The following is a 16,186-nucleotide window of genomic DNA, read 5'->3' on the forward strand; positions in this document are numbered from 1 at the left end:
GGATAGTGGCATTAGTGGAGTTTCTCAAAATCTTTACTCTGGAAGGAGTTTTGCAAAAAGTCATTTACCTAAAATGCAGTTTGAACTGTCGTGTCCACTTGCCACTGTGTCTATTTCAACCAGCCACTCAATAGATTACCATTTTTTGGCTGCAGCCACTTGCATATTTTACCAGCATTTGACTGGTGGCTGGTGCTAATTTCCAACCTTGATGTGTGGCCAAGGCCTAAAACATTATCCTTTCACTTTAAGAATCTTTGATTTAGATATGTTGTCCCATAAATGTCCTGATGATTTCCGGTAGTTATCAATCACTCTGTCATCTTGCACTCACAAAGCTGGATCTCCTTGGTAATGTAATGGATGGAACATGTTATCGCTTTGGAAAGAATGAGGTATCCGTAACATCATCATAGGTGTGCTTCTAAGAGCTTTGAATACATCTTTGAGATCATTGCAGAATACCAGATGATACACACAAAGTCTGTCATCCCAGGTGTTTATGTTTCCCTCACAGGCACTTAAGCATACCCCATGCTGTACTGCTAAAGTTAACAGCTAAGTTGAAGCTAGTTTAAAAAAGTTACTCGTGGATTAGAAAAGTTATCAGGTTTTTTTGTGACAGGGCTCATGACCAGCAGCAGTCTGGACAGTGTAGCATGTTGAACCACCTCTTTTCCTTTCCCAGTGCTGGAGGACAGCAGACAGCATAGCGTGAAGAAATGTCTATCCCCCGGCCCTCATGTCAGGAATCCTGATGAGGTTTATTGGGGCAGAAAGGGCACTGTTTTCCCCCTGAGGCTGTAGCTTGAGCTCCAGAGCTATTGCTCTTGTCTCTCTAACACACCTCTCCCTCTCTCTTTCTCTCTGTGCGTCTGTCTCATACACTCACTTAAAGCTCTTTTTCTTTAAACCCAGTTTACACAATAGTGCTCAGGGTGCACATTGAGTGCATCACTGTGTTTGATATTGAAATAGTCTGCAATACAGAAGGTAGTTTAAAGAGGAGTATTACTGTGTGGGTGTAGACAACTTCTTTCTCAGTGACAGGGAGTGGAAAGCAGTGACGTAATGCTGGTTGTGTATTTGTGTGTGCACCCACATTTTGTGACTCAGGTATATAGATTAGATAACAAGCTGTGTGTGTGTGTGTGTGTGTGTGTGTGTTTTCTCCCATTGGCAGGCTACAGGCATGAATCAGGCTGCTCAGGAGACTGTATCATTACACCATTGAGATAGAATCACAGACCAGTTTTAAAGAGATGGCATGAATGGCTGGCTGAAAAGGAGACGTTGCCAGTTCCATAGGGTAACGTGGCAGGCCAGTGGCATGACTCAGCACAAAACCCAGCTGAGGACACTGTGCCGTCACCACAGAGCTGCACTCCAGTCCTGCCAAGTTTCCCAGTATAATCTGACATCTGAGGATGTTTTGCAGGGTGCAAGGTTATGCTGTATTTCACCTCCTGGAATGAAACACACCTCAGTCTGATCTCTGCAGCCTGCAGGCAACTCCCAAACTGTCCAATCTTCTCCTAGTGTTAGACAGGCCCCACCTCTCAAAGCCCCAACAACACCTGTGCTGAGAGCTGTGTTGCTCTGCCTCTGGTAGTAGTTTCTTTTTTTGTGTTGGCTCTTTTATTAAATCAGCTGCTTATAATAAACTTTCAGTTATACTTCTATATATATATCTCTCTCACTGTGTCTAAGAGGAACTGAGAATAACCTGAAGTGCTTCCCCTGAATCTTGCATGAGCTGGTCTAGTTCCTTATTGTCCACTGTTTTCCTTCCTCTTCAGTTTGGGAGACCCGTTCACAGAAATGGCTGTGTGTCAGAGTCTTGCTCCCTCAGGGCTGTTCATCCCTCCCTCCTTCACTACTTTTTCTCTCTCATGGTCTGGTCTGGTCCCGGCCTCTCTCGCTGCCACTGTTGCTGCAGTTGGCCCAGCTCTGCCACAGTTTTCCATCAAAACACCAAACCTCAATGGAGCATTCAAGCCCAGGCCCGCTCCAGTGCTGCCCCTCCCTCCCATCCCACCCTGTTTTGACTCTGCCTTCTCTCTCCCTTTCTCACTCCCTGCACATTTAAGGGCCTCGTCCAGGAAGAGGTCCCAGCGTAGACGCAGACTTTTATAGCTGGATCTGAGGAATGAAAGCGTTGAGGGAAATTGATTCTTCAACGCTGTCTGTAGGTTTTCAGGAAAGAAAGTTTTTGTTTTAGCATGTTGTTGTCAGAGATTCTGTCAAATAATCTAAACTTAAATCCACAGAAGTAAAACAGCTACCATTAGTCAGTGTTATTCAAGTAGAAAGAGTCACAATGTCCAAGAAAACATTTTTGAAGTGCTGCAGCAGAGCAAAGCTTCTATAGGCTGTAGGTTGATCTAATTTGACTCACGCGATTATATAAGCCTCCAAATACTGTGAGATAAGTGATATTAATGATTAAATCCCACGCTTGCTGAGAATAAATTGTATTATCAGTACTGTTCACTAAGTATCTCACAATATAAGTGTGGATTTCTAGCATTGTAACTAATGCTTGTTTTTTGTTAATCTCTTAATTAATCATTTAGACCAATAATTGTCAGAAAATAGTGGAAAATTGGCAATAACAAAACCCAAGCTGACGTAGTTAAACTGCTTGCTTTTGTCAACACCAGTCCAATACCCTAAAATATGACATTTACTGTCAATAAAGAGTAACACAAGTTGCAATTGCATTAAAATGATAATAATTGCATCTGTATAGTACTTAATGCTGAAGCACAAATTACTTCCCAGATTAAATGAAATTAACATAAAAAAAAAATCAGAGATCCATGAAAGCCCCCCCCCCCCCGGTATGACAATAAAAGGTTACCATGAGAGCGCATATCTCAAACAGCACTTACACAATACATTTACATTTACATTTGCTAAAAAAAGAAATAAGGATAAGGAAAATAAGCTGATGTAAAACAGGTGAAATTTAAGTAAAGAAAATATCCACATATATCAACTGATAAGATACAAATACAAAAGATGATGTCATACAAAGCAATAGAATGCCAATAAAAGAATAGACTTGACTTAAAAACGTATAAAAGTGCAAACTATATGGAAGTGCATGTAAAAGTACTCACATGATGATACCCAAACTTGGAACAGACTTTAAAGACAGTAACGTTAAAACATGATGTTAAGTGTAGGCCGTCTTGTAAAAGTCAGTTTTTAAAATGTTAAGTCAATGTTGATTTAATTTTCTGGCGGTCAACTAACTGTTTCAACTCTGGTATGTTCTTAGTTATCATATATGTTATTTATTGTTCTTTAACAGAATAGTAGAGTGTTAAAAGTATCATTAGGAAATAGAACAATAAACTACTGTTGTCTACTGGACAGAGAATTCACTGCTAATGTGGAGCCATTGTGATAGTTTACTACAGATATACTGTGTAGCTGTGTGAGCTATGAGTGTGTATCAGTGATACTTTTCAGTAAATATTACCAGTTAGCTTCACAGTGACTGTATCCAGCAAGATACTGGGACACTGGGACAAACATCTCCTCTCAGAAAATGTATAGTCATAATTACGCTATTATATTTTCCAGTGGCAAATACAACTGTGTATATGCATTATTTTGCCCTGGAAGCATGTATGATTTATTATCCATGCTATCGTTAGCATACGCTTATATTAAAAGCACCCTTTAAAAAGTGCAACCACCTCTCACCCATATCCATTGCATTGTTTACGATCTACAGGTTAGCATAGCAAGTGTCATGCTAATCCCACATTTATATTGTACTAATGATTGTGTCCTAATTGCAGTATGTCTCTCTTTGTATGTGTATGTTTGTATGTTTGCCATGAAATTCAAAAAGGCAGGGAAATGATGTGAGGATTGTGCTCTTCTTCTTTTTGAATTACCAGCATGAGTGCACATGTCGTGTGTATTTAATGGTCCTTTTTGAGAACGTAGTGGAGGCGAAAACAAAACAGAATGGGAATCCATGAAGCTTGTAAACCTTTCTAATTGTTTGTAATGCGACCACATAAATCAGGCATAATGACTTGAGTTGTCAGTTAGCTGTGATGCTAACATCCAAGCTAATGGTGGTGCTTATGTCCTGCAGTAGAGACTGAAACACTTATTTGTAAATTTCCTATTTTCAAGCAGAGGACACTGTTGCTTCCACATTGTATGTAACTACTTTTTTTTACTTTACTTTGCAACTTCAAAATAGCTATTACCCATTTCTGTCTCAGAAAGCTCCCATTGTAGCTCTGAGGAGGCATTTGTGTGTTTGTGATAATGAGGACACCATGTAGACTCTACTGTGTACAGGAATGCACAGATATGGTAAATGAATTTAACTTAATGAAATAACCATTGCTGCAAAGATGGATTATATCAGGTTGCAGCACTTCATTGTACCAAATCGTTTTAGTTATGTGGCATGCAATGTTGTACAAATGATTTGGCCTTTTTGAATTTCTGTTCAGTGGCATGTGTCGCTTATTAAAACGTGCACATCACACAGCTGATTGCGGCATTCAACAGTTTGTATATTTGGAAGCAGTTTCTCGAGATTGAGATTTTCTTTGCTTCTCAGGTTGTGATGAAGTTTCTGCATCTTTTTCAGGAAGGTTCGACTGTCTCACTATCAGTACTGCTGTGTCATGTATTCACACTGTGCTGGTGGCTCGTCATTTTATTATTTCTTTCAGTTTTCTTTCCAGCACCCATTTTGCCATTTTAAAGTGAAAATCTCTGTGGCGGCAGCAATCTGACCACCCAAGTTTAGAGCTGTCCTTAGAAAGTTTTTATTTTATTTTACAAAACCTTTAATTTTATATTAACGTTGGAAAAGTGGTTGTCAACCTAAAAATGGTTTCCAGTGATCCAGATCTGGTTGCAAGGGGCAACTATGGATATTTTACACTCACTCAAGTGGTTTGTGTGTTTTTACCAACTTCTTCCAGAGGCCTGGCAGTTCAGGATTCTGTAAAGGGGGATATTTTTGGTTTGCACATTTAGAAATGCTGTATTTTGAGAAAACTGAGCATTTCGCTGTATATTTATTGTAATTGTGAAAATCACACTTTGTTTAATATCCTTTAAACTTACACAACAGCAAGCCCTGTCACTTAATTTGTGAGCAGCCTGCAACCTTCTGTTGCATGATTACCTCTTTTTGGCTAAACTGGCTGTTTCTAGACATGCTTTTTCTCTTTTACTCTTTTCCAGTCTGTCTTCTACCTTGACTTTCACTTTCTTTCTGCCTTGCCCACACCTCATACACCACTCTGCTCAGGACTTCTTGTTCCTCTGTCCTCTTGTTCTCTTTAAACTGTTTTAACATGTACAAAACTATTTAAAAAAACGTATCATAGTGGTACAACATTATTTCTGAAAGCATGCTTCATAAGTCTACTTCAGCATATAGACAGCCGGCTGCATCATCCAGCCCCTCAGAGCTCGGTTTGCCTGTCACGTTTTCATTTGTTCCTGTATGATCAACCAAAAACAACATCTGCCTACTCAGTTTTGCCGTCTCTGAGCTTGTGCGTACTCATGTCCCAGTTCACTGTGTGTGTTTATGTGCTGACTTTTCCATCTCTCCAATTCAGAGGTTTCTTAGGGAGTGGGCTACTTAAAGCTAGGTTTTTTTTTCTTCTTCTGCTGGAGGCTCTGGAACTTATTACAGTCTGAGGCATTTTCATAAACGGGCCATTCAGCTGCCCATGCATGGCTCTGAATGGGACACACTGTCGCCAGGAGAAAGAGAGTTAATGTGGGCTAGTTAGTCGTGAGTCCTCCCTATTACGGAAGACTGGTGTAGTTATTCGTACTACTGTTTTGTATACTAAGGCTGTGTGCGTTTAGATTTTAAAGAACACCAGGGCAAGTCAGAGTTACATCCCATTTATTATTGTCTTTGTCTATTTTACATTTCCTGAGGCATTCTGTGTCAAACCTTACTTGAAGTAAACTGTTGTCACACCTAGTAAATAGGCCCCTGAATAAAGAGATGTGGGCTTGACAATAAAGTATAAAAAGGTATTTGTTTTTGTGGGATTATTTCCTGGCTGAGACATTAGTCTTTTCCATGCTTTCCACGTCATCACAATAAAAAATAAAGCTGAATCTAAATTTAGGCTTTATGGTAACTACGTAACAATATAACATTTAACCCTGCTGAAGTGCTTTTTCATACGACATGAAGGAGAATAGCAAAATACTGCTCCCTCTGAGCTATGCTGATTGTGCAGACCCCACCAGGAATAATGTAGAGCTGTGGGGCTACACGTATAATTGGCACAACTTCATGAGTGTTCAGGAGATTTTCCGTTTCAGTGGAAAGTGAGGTAAAGATAAAGTATATGAGTAGTGTTGCCATTTCAATAGCTTTGGGATAGATTTACCTTCAGTGTCTGAAATCTAAAACATAAAGGGTAATTTGCCCATTTTAAAGAGTAGTTTATATCTTTATTTATCCCTTATAGACTACTGGAGTTGAGACTTTTCAGTCCTCTGCAGTGTCAAAGTAAAGAGGGAGACCTCCGTATTTCGCTCTGAACTACTCTGAGTCCAAAAGGCTTTATCCTAAAGATAAGATCGAACACCTGCAAGCATTAACAGTGCAGGATGTCCATAAATCTAAATTGTCATTTCAATTTGCATCTGCCAAACAGCAAATCAATTTAAAAAAAAAAAATCTCTAACCTCCTGGAAATCGTGGCCTTTTCCAATACAGTGCTGACAGTATCCCAAAATTATTTCATCACTACATCACTCTGTAGCAGTAATCAGTCTCAGGGCAGGCTGCCTCGAAGGAAACAGGCCATGGATGTGATTAGGATATGATTATTACAGTCAAGTCATGATGTCTGTGAGGAGCTAAATCACAGCACACACACACATACACACACAGCTGAGATCTGAGAGGCGGAGGACATTTGACCTGGAAAAGGCTTTAATCTGTAGCTGAAGAACTCTGATGTTTGATCAGGATTATCATGTTTACCACTGTATGGGTCTCAGGGGAAGCTGTCAGCTTGGCATCTTGTTTTTCACCCTCCATATAGGCATAAAGAGCTCAGCTTTTGTGTACTTCATCACATTAACAGTCTTTAACTTCATTTCTTTGAGATACTGATGGTCTGTCTGTTTTATCTTGCAGGTTTCCCAAGAAAGCAAACAGGTAAGACGCCGTGTTTTCTCATATTTTCTTGCAAAGATATATGCGTGTTTATGGGTAGGTAATCCTGTGGCCACACACACGTACACACCAGTGATTCACTTACACAGAGCTCCAGATGAGGGAAATGAGGCAGGTTTTACTAGGAACTGGTGTGCTGCAACACAGAAGTCTTCAGAGCTCGGACCAAACACCCCCCCCACCACTCATGTACACACACGCACACACATACACACATACATACACAGTGAGGGACAAAGGGGTCCCTCTTCTGAGGGCGGTCCATCACTGCCTTTCACTGTGAACAGAACAGTGGCCTTTCACAGTTGGGGCCGGTATAGGCAGAGGCAGCCATACATAGCCTCCTGAGGTTCAAGCCGGAGTCTGGCCTTGTAGCACCTCCTCTGAGGAGTGTCCTTTCTCTGGCCTTGCTCCCTGGGCACTCAGCGGAGCGGCTCCACATCCTCTCTGGCTGTCACATTATACAGTAGACACACTCAGCACGATTCATACACTCGGAGGTCCTCTCGCCACATTATTCTCAATGCTGAAGTGAACAATTGCTGGTTCTGTGTGTTGTTGTAATTCCCCCTAAACCGGCACTTGCCTGCATCTTGTGCACATACAGGGTAGTAGCACAGCAAGACGATGACACTGCCCGTAAAAAATGCTACTCATAAAAGACTACAGTGTTACGTACGGCAGCACATACTGGATAAATGCCAATGTTTAACCACCTGTTTGTGGTGGGAGTGCCTGTTCCTCATGGCTGTTTCTCTTTCTCTAGAACCAGCAGCATTCTCAGTAAAGACCATCCCCCAGACAAGAAACCCAAAAGTGATAAAACCTCACTTCCCTCCAATGAGTTTGACCCTACAGGTAACTTCCCACTTTCATTTCCAGGCTCATACTCCTGTTCACTTTTTCTTATTCAATCTTTTTCTTTTACTCTCTGCTCTCAGCCTTTTTCATCATGTCCCTCTATCTCTGTACGCATCACTTTATCTGACTGCCTCAAACATTTCTTTCTATCCCTTTCACCCATTTCTCTCTCTATCTTTCTCTGACACACACACAGTCTCATAAAACAATTGCTCCGATGACGGTTTGCTTGATGCACAAGGCATGCTGGGATGGTGAAAGGTGGTGTGTGTATCTTGCTCTATGATTTGTGCTCTCTCTGAAACTGTACATTCATTTTACTTGTGTGGTCTGATCTGAGATAATTGTTTGAGTCCTACCACTGGAGCCTAACAACTTATTGTGAACGGTCTGAACAGTTTTTTTGTGTTAACTCAACTAATGGACAGTATGATATGTCTTTATTGGCTAAGTCTGCATTACGCTGCACTATACCAACTGTTTGGCTGAAGCTTATGTTACGTTACATGTTGCAGGTTTTAAGCGGATAAGCAAAGAAAGATTTTATTCTGGGACCTTAAAACTTGCAGCTGTGCGTTTCATGTCCACATGGTTCTGGTAGTTTTACATAAATCAGTGCACTGTGGGTTTTGTATGTTCAAAGTGGTTGGGTGGTCTCGATGCATACTTGAAGGGCACAAAAAGCCACTAAGCCTGTTATGCACTCCAACGTCAAGTTTATTGCATGGTGAGATTGTTAGGGTTCAGAAAGAGACTAGTTTGATATGGTGACACTCCCTGTGGTATTTGTCAGCAATCAGGGCATTATGATTTGAGATATGACTGAAGCTTCTGTATTCAAAACAAAATAGAAAATCCGTTGCACCACATGGTGGCTTATCTCTGTATGATGCAACAAAACATAGACAAGATGTGCTCTCTCAGTGGTTACACAAGGCATGCACTTTGCTGCCTGTTTGTGTGAAGCACCACACTAAAACCTTTTTCCATGTATTTCTCTGATGCTTTGGCCCATTTTTGGAATGATGCTGTGATAAAACCCACTGCAATGTAACCACAGAGAAGCAAATGATTCTTTGTTCTAGGGATGCACCGATTCATCAGCAGAACATCAGGATATATAAGCCGATATCTGCCTTGCTGACTTTCATCAGCCTATTGGCAAATACGATGACATTCTCCAACGGCAGAGGCCTTTTTTGTTGTTGTTTTGTCACCACAATTTTGCGCAGGCTAAAAGGCAGGGCGCGAGACAAAAGACACCGTCCCAGAGACGATAGAAAACGTGTTTGGGACAAACAGAGATCTTCCTTGGGATGCCTTTAGGATGAAAGGAAGCAGTAAACTCACTATTAAAGCATCAGGGGACGCACCCTATTTTTTCCTCTCATAATGCTCCATTGTGATCGATAAATCTGTGTTGAAATTGGCGCAAGGAGAGCTAGTTAATGTTAGCTATTAGCACCTGGCGACTAGAACTAACAGTTTACCAAGGTTGCATTGAGTAACATTAGCCACTTTCCTTCTAACCCTTGCTAACATATGGCTTTTGTATGCAGTGGGAAAGGTCACAACTGGACACGGGTATTGATCAGCTCTGGCTCCAGTCTGCATTAATGAAAATACAACCTGGGAGAAGGCGCTACTTTTAGCCCCTTTTCCAACAAGACGAGCCACCACAAAATACCGTTCATCTCTGCCCAAGCAGTGCTCAAACATCATTCCAAATAAGTCTATACCAAGTTTGAAAGAGAGTAACAGATACATAAAAAGAAGTAACCACCACAACATTTTCACTGACCTCCATGCTGCTTACTACTAATTACTACTGCTTCGGTCCACGTGGTACATATCGTCATCCACCTATTAGGGTTGGGTACCGAAACTCAGAACTTTTTGTACTTGGTACCGATTCACGTCGGTACTACCGAGTACCGATTCACTTAAAATGAATTGGTGCCAAATTTCAGTACCTGAGGTGGAGGCGGAGCGAGAGCGCATGACAAACAAAAGACATTAACAAAAGTTAATGTGCAGCACTGTTCCTAAATGTTCTCAATAAAATGTTGAAACTGAGAAGTTTAGACTTTAAAAAGTACCGAAATAAGGTACCGTTTGGTACCGGTACCGAATTCCAGATACCGATACCGTATCGGTTCAATTACGAACAGTACCCAACCCTACCACCTATGTTCGCAAGGGTCCACATAAACCTCTTGTAGACGTCTGCATACAGCCCATTTTTTGTGGCCGTGCAGATTCTACGCATAGCATACGTGTTGAAGGTGCATGCTCTAAACCCTGGTTCCAACTCCAGTCCAGTCCAAAACACTGTGGTCAAGCTGGCAGCAGCTGCTGCATTGTGGTGAAGTTGATTTTAAGTTGGATATTTGAGAGACATTCACTCTGGACCCAGCAGCATCTTCCTAGTTTCAGTTTTACCTGACACTGGCCGTAGAAGGATGGTAAACTCACCTTGCAGTCCTCCTATTTACTGCAAGGCCTGCCGCAGACCCTCAATTGTACTATGAATAGAAGAATTTGTTTTGGGGCAAGAAAATTGAGTGAAAACAGTTGTTTAAGGGAGAAATTTGTTGACGTTTTCACAGCAATGTAAAACAGGTAGCAGCATTTGTTTGCTGTTTTATCTAATAGAAGGTGATATGAAAGGTTGTTTTATAAATGCGTTTGATTGAATTTATTCTCATTAAAAGTTAGTGTAATGAAGGACTGAATGACTAAAACAGTTCAGTAATTTTTTTATCACAACTATTTTTTCACTTGCACAAAAGTAGGAGTAAATAACAACAAAAGCAAAATAAACAACAACAGAACAACAGTATTGACCATAGGTGAAAATGTATCGGTATCAGCCTGGAATTTTACAATCGGTGCATCCCTAATATATTTGATCAAGGCCTACATCTTTAGGTCTTCCATAGGATATTTCTTCTAAACATGACTCATGTTTAAGTCTGTCTTGAAGTTTTGCATGCCTGCATGGTTTTAGTCTGTGTTTCTGTTCATCCCTTTTTAGTTATCTGCAAGCTGCATGAACTCTTTAACAATCTCTTCCCAGATTTTCTCCTGATTGCACCTTTTCTGTTATAATTTCAAAGTGGTTTGGGTTTTTTCGGGATGGGCAGGAGTAGTCTGATACTCTGGAAATGTATTCTAACACTGGCTCCTTAGACTCAAATGTTTCCAAATGATTCATGTGCAGTAATTATATCCTAAAAATATCCAAAAATATACTGGACATTAAAATAAGGCTTGGACCAAAACCGGTTCCTCCTGTGATATTGGCTGCAGCTTTGTTTTGTTTATTTTTATCAGCAGCTCTTTTGCAACAACTTGTAAAACCACCTTCTGGTGTTGACAGACAGACCTGAAAATGCATTGAGTGTAACGGCAGCGTCACCAGCCGTGTCGTCATCGTGCTAAAATATATTGCATTATTAGCATACAGGAGCCCTAATGTGAAGGCTCAGTTCCAGTTAAGTAAGGCCACTGAAGTATTTCCAGACTATTTTTGGAACACAAAGCCCCAAATGCTTTTAATTTATGAAGATTGTGGTGCATTTTAAAATCTAATCTGCACTTATACTACTTAGGCTTGTGATTTTAATGCAGAATACAAAGTTTGGAAAAGTTGCCCTGTGTTATTGAAGTCACAATGAACCGTTAGAGTGACACCTGCAGGGGTGGAGGTATCTTATAAGGAGTACTTTCAACAAAATCCAAGCTAGTTCATTTTTAGTGGCTGCACTCCTGCCTGTCCAAACCATTATATTTTATTAAACTACCTTATTATTTTTTCATCTCCCATGATTGTTTCTCCCTCATGATTTTCTCTTTCCTGTTTTGTGTTTCCTTTTCCTTGTGTTGGTTCTTGTTCTGTTTGTGTGCGTGTGTATGTCGTGTACATGTGTTTGTTTGCTGCTGTGCTGTCTGCGCTGTGGTCTGCGTGGTGGGGGCTGTGAGCAGAAGCTCTGGTGGTGCAGAAGAGTGGCAGCAGCAGTGTGCTAGCAGAGGGGAAGCCTGAGTCCTGTGGTAAGATGCTCCTGCTGGAGTGGCTGGTGTGACAGCTGCAACTATACATGCTTCAGATTGTGGTGTGAAATTGCCACTAGATGTTTGTTGTAGAAAGAGCGATAGCAGGGGAGATATATTTATTTCATTTATTTTTAATCATTATAATATTTCACTGCATGGTCGAAGGTTTGGATTGCATGCCATTATTAGTTGGGTGCAGAATAAGTGCCAAGAGATCGTCTCAACTGGGATATATCAACATATGATTTAGCTGCCTTGTTACAACATGCTGAGAGGAAATATCAGTACACATTTTAAATAAGAATAATTTAGCAGACCGTTTTCTGCGTGTTTGCACTTCCCTGGCAACTAGATGTGTTCTGACATGTGGCTGTAACTAACTATTATCTTCATCTGCCAATGATTTGGTCCATAAAATAGCAGAAAATAGTTTATAAGGCCCATCACAATTTTGCCCAAGTTGGTGTCTTAAAATGAATTTATTTTTGATTTAGTCATTTCATAAACTGGAAAATACTTAGGTTCACTACTAATACAACAAATGAACACAGCAAATTCTAACAACTGAGAAGCTGTAACTCGGGAATATTTGGCAGTTTTGCTTGAAAATGGTGGTTAATTCATTATTTCACCTCCACTCTGAAATGTCAGTGATGAAAGGGATTATGGTTTAAATTATTATATTGTTCAGTGCAGTTACAAAGTTTAAATTCTGAGCAGTGTGTAGCATTCAGTGTAGCACTGTTGCAAGGTTTGGCATCGTCGTTCAAGACAGCACAAAGCATACATTACCATTATTATGCACAGTCGACCTTTGGTGTTTCCACTCACCAAATGTTTGGTCTTTGTGCTTGATCGTAATGACTACAACTGGCTTCATAATTAATTTGCCAGGTTGTAAGATATTTCAATTTTAATACTTTCAAAAGAAAATATACTGTATGTTAAACTATAAAGCTATTACTTCCTTTCTGCTGTCCATCGATTTGCTCACTGAATTCTAGTCTTCTTTTCTTTGCCAGTATAGACGAATTCGGTAGCCTGTCCATAATGATTAAATGTCACTCTGCTAGCTTGCTAACGTCAGCACACGTAACATATGCTAACGTTATATTACACAGTGTTTAATGATACAGTCTGTTATCTCCCTATTACTCTAATCTTTCCTGCTTATCGCTCAAACAAATGATTAATTTTTAAATTAATATCGGCACTCATTTAAGATACCTTCATCCGTTACCGGAGGCCACTGTCTAACATCATCAATCCAGCTATTCATGATGCTGTCATTGTAGAGAGTCAGTTCACAAAGACAGCATAATGAATTGATGACTGACACATGTCACCGCAGCAATGGTGCCGCCGCAAGATGGCAGCATACACAAATCGCTCGCCGAATTTGTCTATACATCTAAATACATCGCTTCCATCTTAATCCTTAAATGGATGGAGGTTTGATGGATGTTTTAGTAACTTTATCCTTCGCTGAGAAACGGTTACTAATGGAATCCATTGCAGAAGACCTAAGCAGCTGTGGTCAGCACTACTTAAAACACATATTTTGGATTACCAGGATGCAGTCGCGTAGTTTACTTTAAACCATAATCCCACACTTAAGCGAGGTCCTAATATTGATATAAATTTCCAGTTAAATGATCATCTAAATGAGATTAGAAATTAAGCCGACACAGAAAATGATACTTACATGCTTGCGGGGATTTACTTTCTTTTAGAGTAAAGCCAAGCACCCACTGAACAAAGTGCTTTTTTAGAATCCATGTTGGCAGGGTCATTATGGAGCCTGAGAGTGTCCTAATAACCCTGTTCTCTGTCTTGCTTCTTACATCTTCAGGGACACCTTTTCTTAAATAACTGTCTTCAGTCAGGGCAGACATCGTTTAATTAAGATTTCCAGCAAAATGACTTCTATCGGGTGCCTGAGCTCACATGCGATGAATTATCACAACAACAACAACATTTAACTGTAATTCGAGATTGTTTGTTACCAGTCGGTCATCATATTGTGTCCTGTGTCAAAACGGACAAACTGGCATTGTGTCATCCACCAGCAAGAGCATTAATTGGTCAAGTGTGGCACAATGCATTGTGGTAGTTGGAGGTTTTCTACCTCCTGAGCAAAAGGGAATGCCATAGCCCCTTTCCTCTGTTTTCTCTTTTCATGTAGGACCAGTTTTAAAAGTATTTGTGTCTTACTTCTGCACAGACAGCCCATTTTTTTTTTTAAAAAAGAAAGAAAACATCTCTCCAGCAGTGAAATACTTCTTTAAGTACCCATTTCTGCCGATGTCTAGTCTCTGCTTGAACACAATTTATCAAGACAGTCCTCTCCTATCATATTAAACATAGCATAAATGCATTGGGTCACTGTTTGAACCAGTTATCGTCATTGTGTCTGGTCTTGTACCAATTTAGAATTGAAGATATTAACAGATACAAAGCCTTTATCACTGAAGAGCACTTGAAGCTCTGAATTATTTTAAGCAGACTTTTAGATTTAAGGAAAGTAGTCTGACCTTTGTGTGCGATATTCTAATGATTTTGGTTCCCTTCTTTTTGTGATTGTCGGGCCTAAGGTTCTCTGAGTGTTAAAGGTCAGTTTATTCTCTAGAGTACATTTCCTTGTGTTTCAGCAAAGGGAGCCGATTACGGATCAGTCAGACCTCTGAATAATACATTATCTTAGATGGATTAACCTGATCAGTGATTATGTCAGCACTCCCACTCCCCTTTGGTTTCTAAATACCAGCCCAAAGATCTCTAAAATACTGTTTAGCATAAAACACAGGCTAAAGATCAACATCTAGAGGCAAATTCACACCAGCTCTTTAACACATTTGGCTTCATCTGTTTCATTGACACCCCTGCCCTCTCCCTCTTTCCCTTCCCCCTGCTCCCTCAGCTTTACCTAACCCTGTCTCCTTGCCCCTCCCCCCCAGCCTGGGGCTTTTGCCTCCCCTAACCTCTCTCCATGTATTAGCTCCTGTTCCTTCCACACTCCAACCCCCACCCCACCACTGCCGTCATCGATCGACTCACCTCTCTGGTTGATTCTGCACAAGAAATCAGCTCAAGGGTCACCTCACTCAGTTTGGGTTACTCAAAAAATCTACTATTTTTTTACGATAGTTTGCTTGCATTGGAAAATATACTCAACTTCTTGTTCATGATAACATGAGACAACATTATTTTTATTTTTATTTGAGCATTTACATTATGTGTTTATTGTCTGTCTAGTCAGTGTCAGCCAGACATTAGATAAGCTCTTATCTCTTAATGCTATGCTACATCTCATAAAAAACCTGAAAAGTAACGTTCCTCCTTCTGGCCTGTGAGTCGGCAACCAGAAATGTCTGGGATGCCTGACATCATCTCACACAGAAGGACCATCATCATTGGTGTTTACATTTTTAAGAGGATTTATGTCTATTGGTGGTGTCTCATCACCGAATGAGTTAGGAGACAATGTGAAACTTTTTTTGATATGTCTAAACTACAGTCGTTTCAGTGTTTGCTGGCCAGCCTTAGAACAACCTGTCTTTACTGCACATGCTTAGATTATGAGATGTTGTTGTCATGCTATCCTGACAACAGTCCTGATATGTTAAAGGTTATTTTCAAGCATGTCTTAAAACAATACTCACATGCCCATATGCACTTTACATTGAAAACATCATTTGATGCTGTGATTGTTTCTCATGTCCATGTCTCAAACCAGTTTTAGTGTAAAGGCCCAGACACACCAATCCGACATAAAGGAACTAATGGCGACAAAGGCCCTCTGATGGGTCGCCTCGTGTCGCCTGTGTCTCGGCCAAAAGTTGCACTTGAACACACCGCAAAGACTATACAGACTATATGGCCAACTCACACACATGTTCTGTGCCTGCGTGAGAGAGGATAACTCTGCATACCAGCAGTCAATGGTAGTCTGTATTTGTTATTCAAAAAGGGAAACTAGAAGAGCGACTGGACGTATTCGAGATACTGGTTAGCTAGGTAGCACATTAACAACACAGCCTGATGTTGAAAGAACAAACC

At 40.5% G+C, this 16,186-nt stretch overlaps 1 protein-coding gene across 4 annotated transcripts in view; it reads left to right on the forward strand.

Moving 5' to 3' along the window:
- arhgef12a (Rho guanine nucleotide exchange factor (GEF) 12a) overlaps positions 1-16,186 on the forward strand; it is a 45,830-nt gene that overhangs the window by 10,821 nt on the left and 18,823 nt on the right. For 3 of the 4 annotated variants that reach the window (XM_033630999.2, XM_033630997.2, XM_033630998.2), the window contains 3 exons: positions 7,172-7,192; positions 7,977-8,068; positions 12,059-12,124. In XM_033630999.2, coding sequence (XP_033486890.2) covers positions 7,172-7,192; positions 7,977-8,068; positions 12,059-12,124 — 179 coding nt within the window. The remainder of the gene's footprint in view (positions 1-7,171; positions 7,193-7,976; positions 8,069-12,058; positions 12,125-16,186) is intronic. The other variant, XM_078167100.1, reaches the window with a different exon arrangement.

This window comes from Epinephelus lanceolatus, chromosome 4 (assembly GCF_041903045.1).
Source record: "Epinephelus lanceolatus isolate andai-2023 chromosome 4, ASM4190304v1, whole genome shotgun sequence".
Lineage (NCBI taxonomy): Eukaryota > Metazoa > Chordata > Actinopteri > Perciformes > Serranidae > Epinephelus > Epinephelus lanceolatus.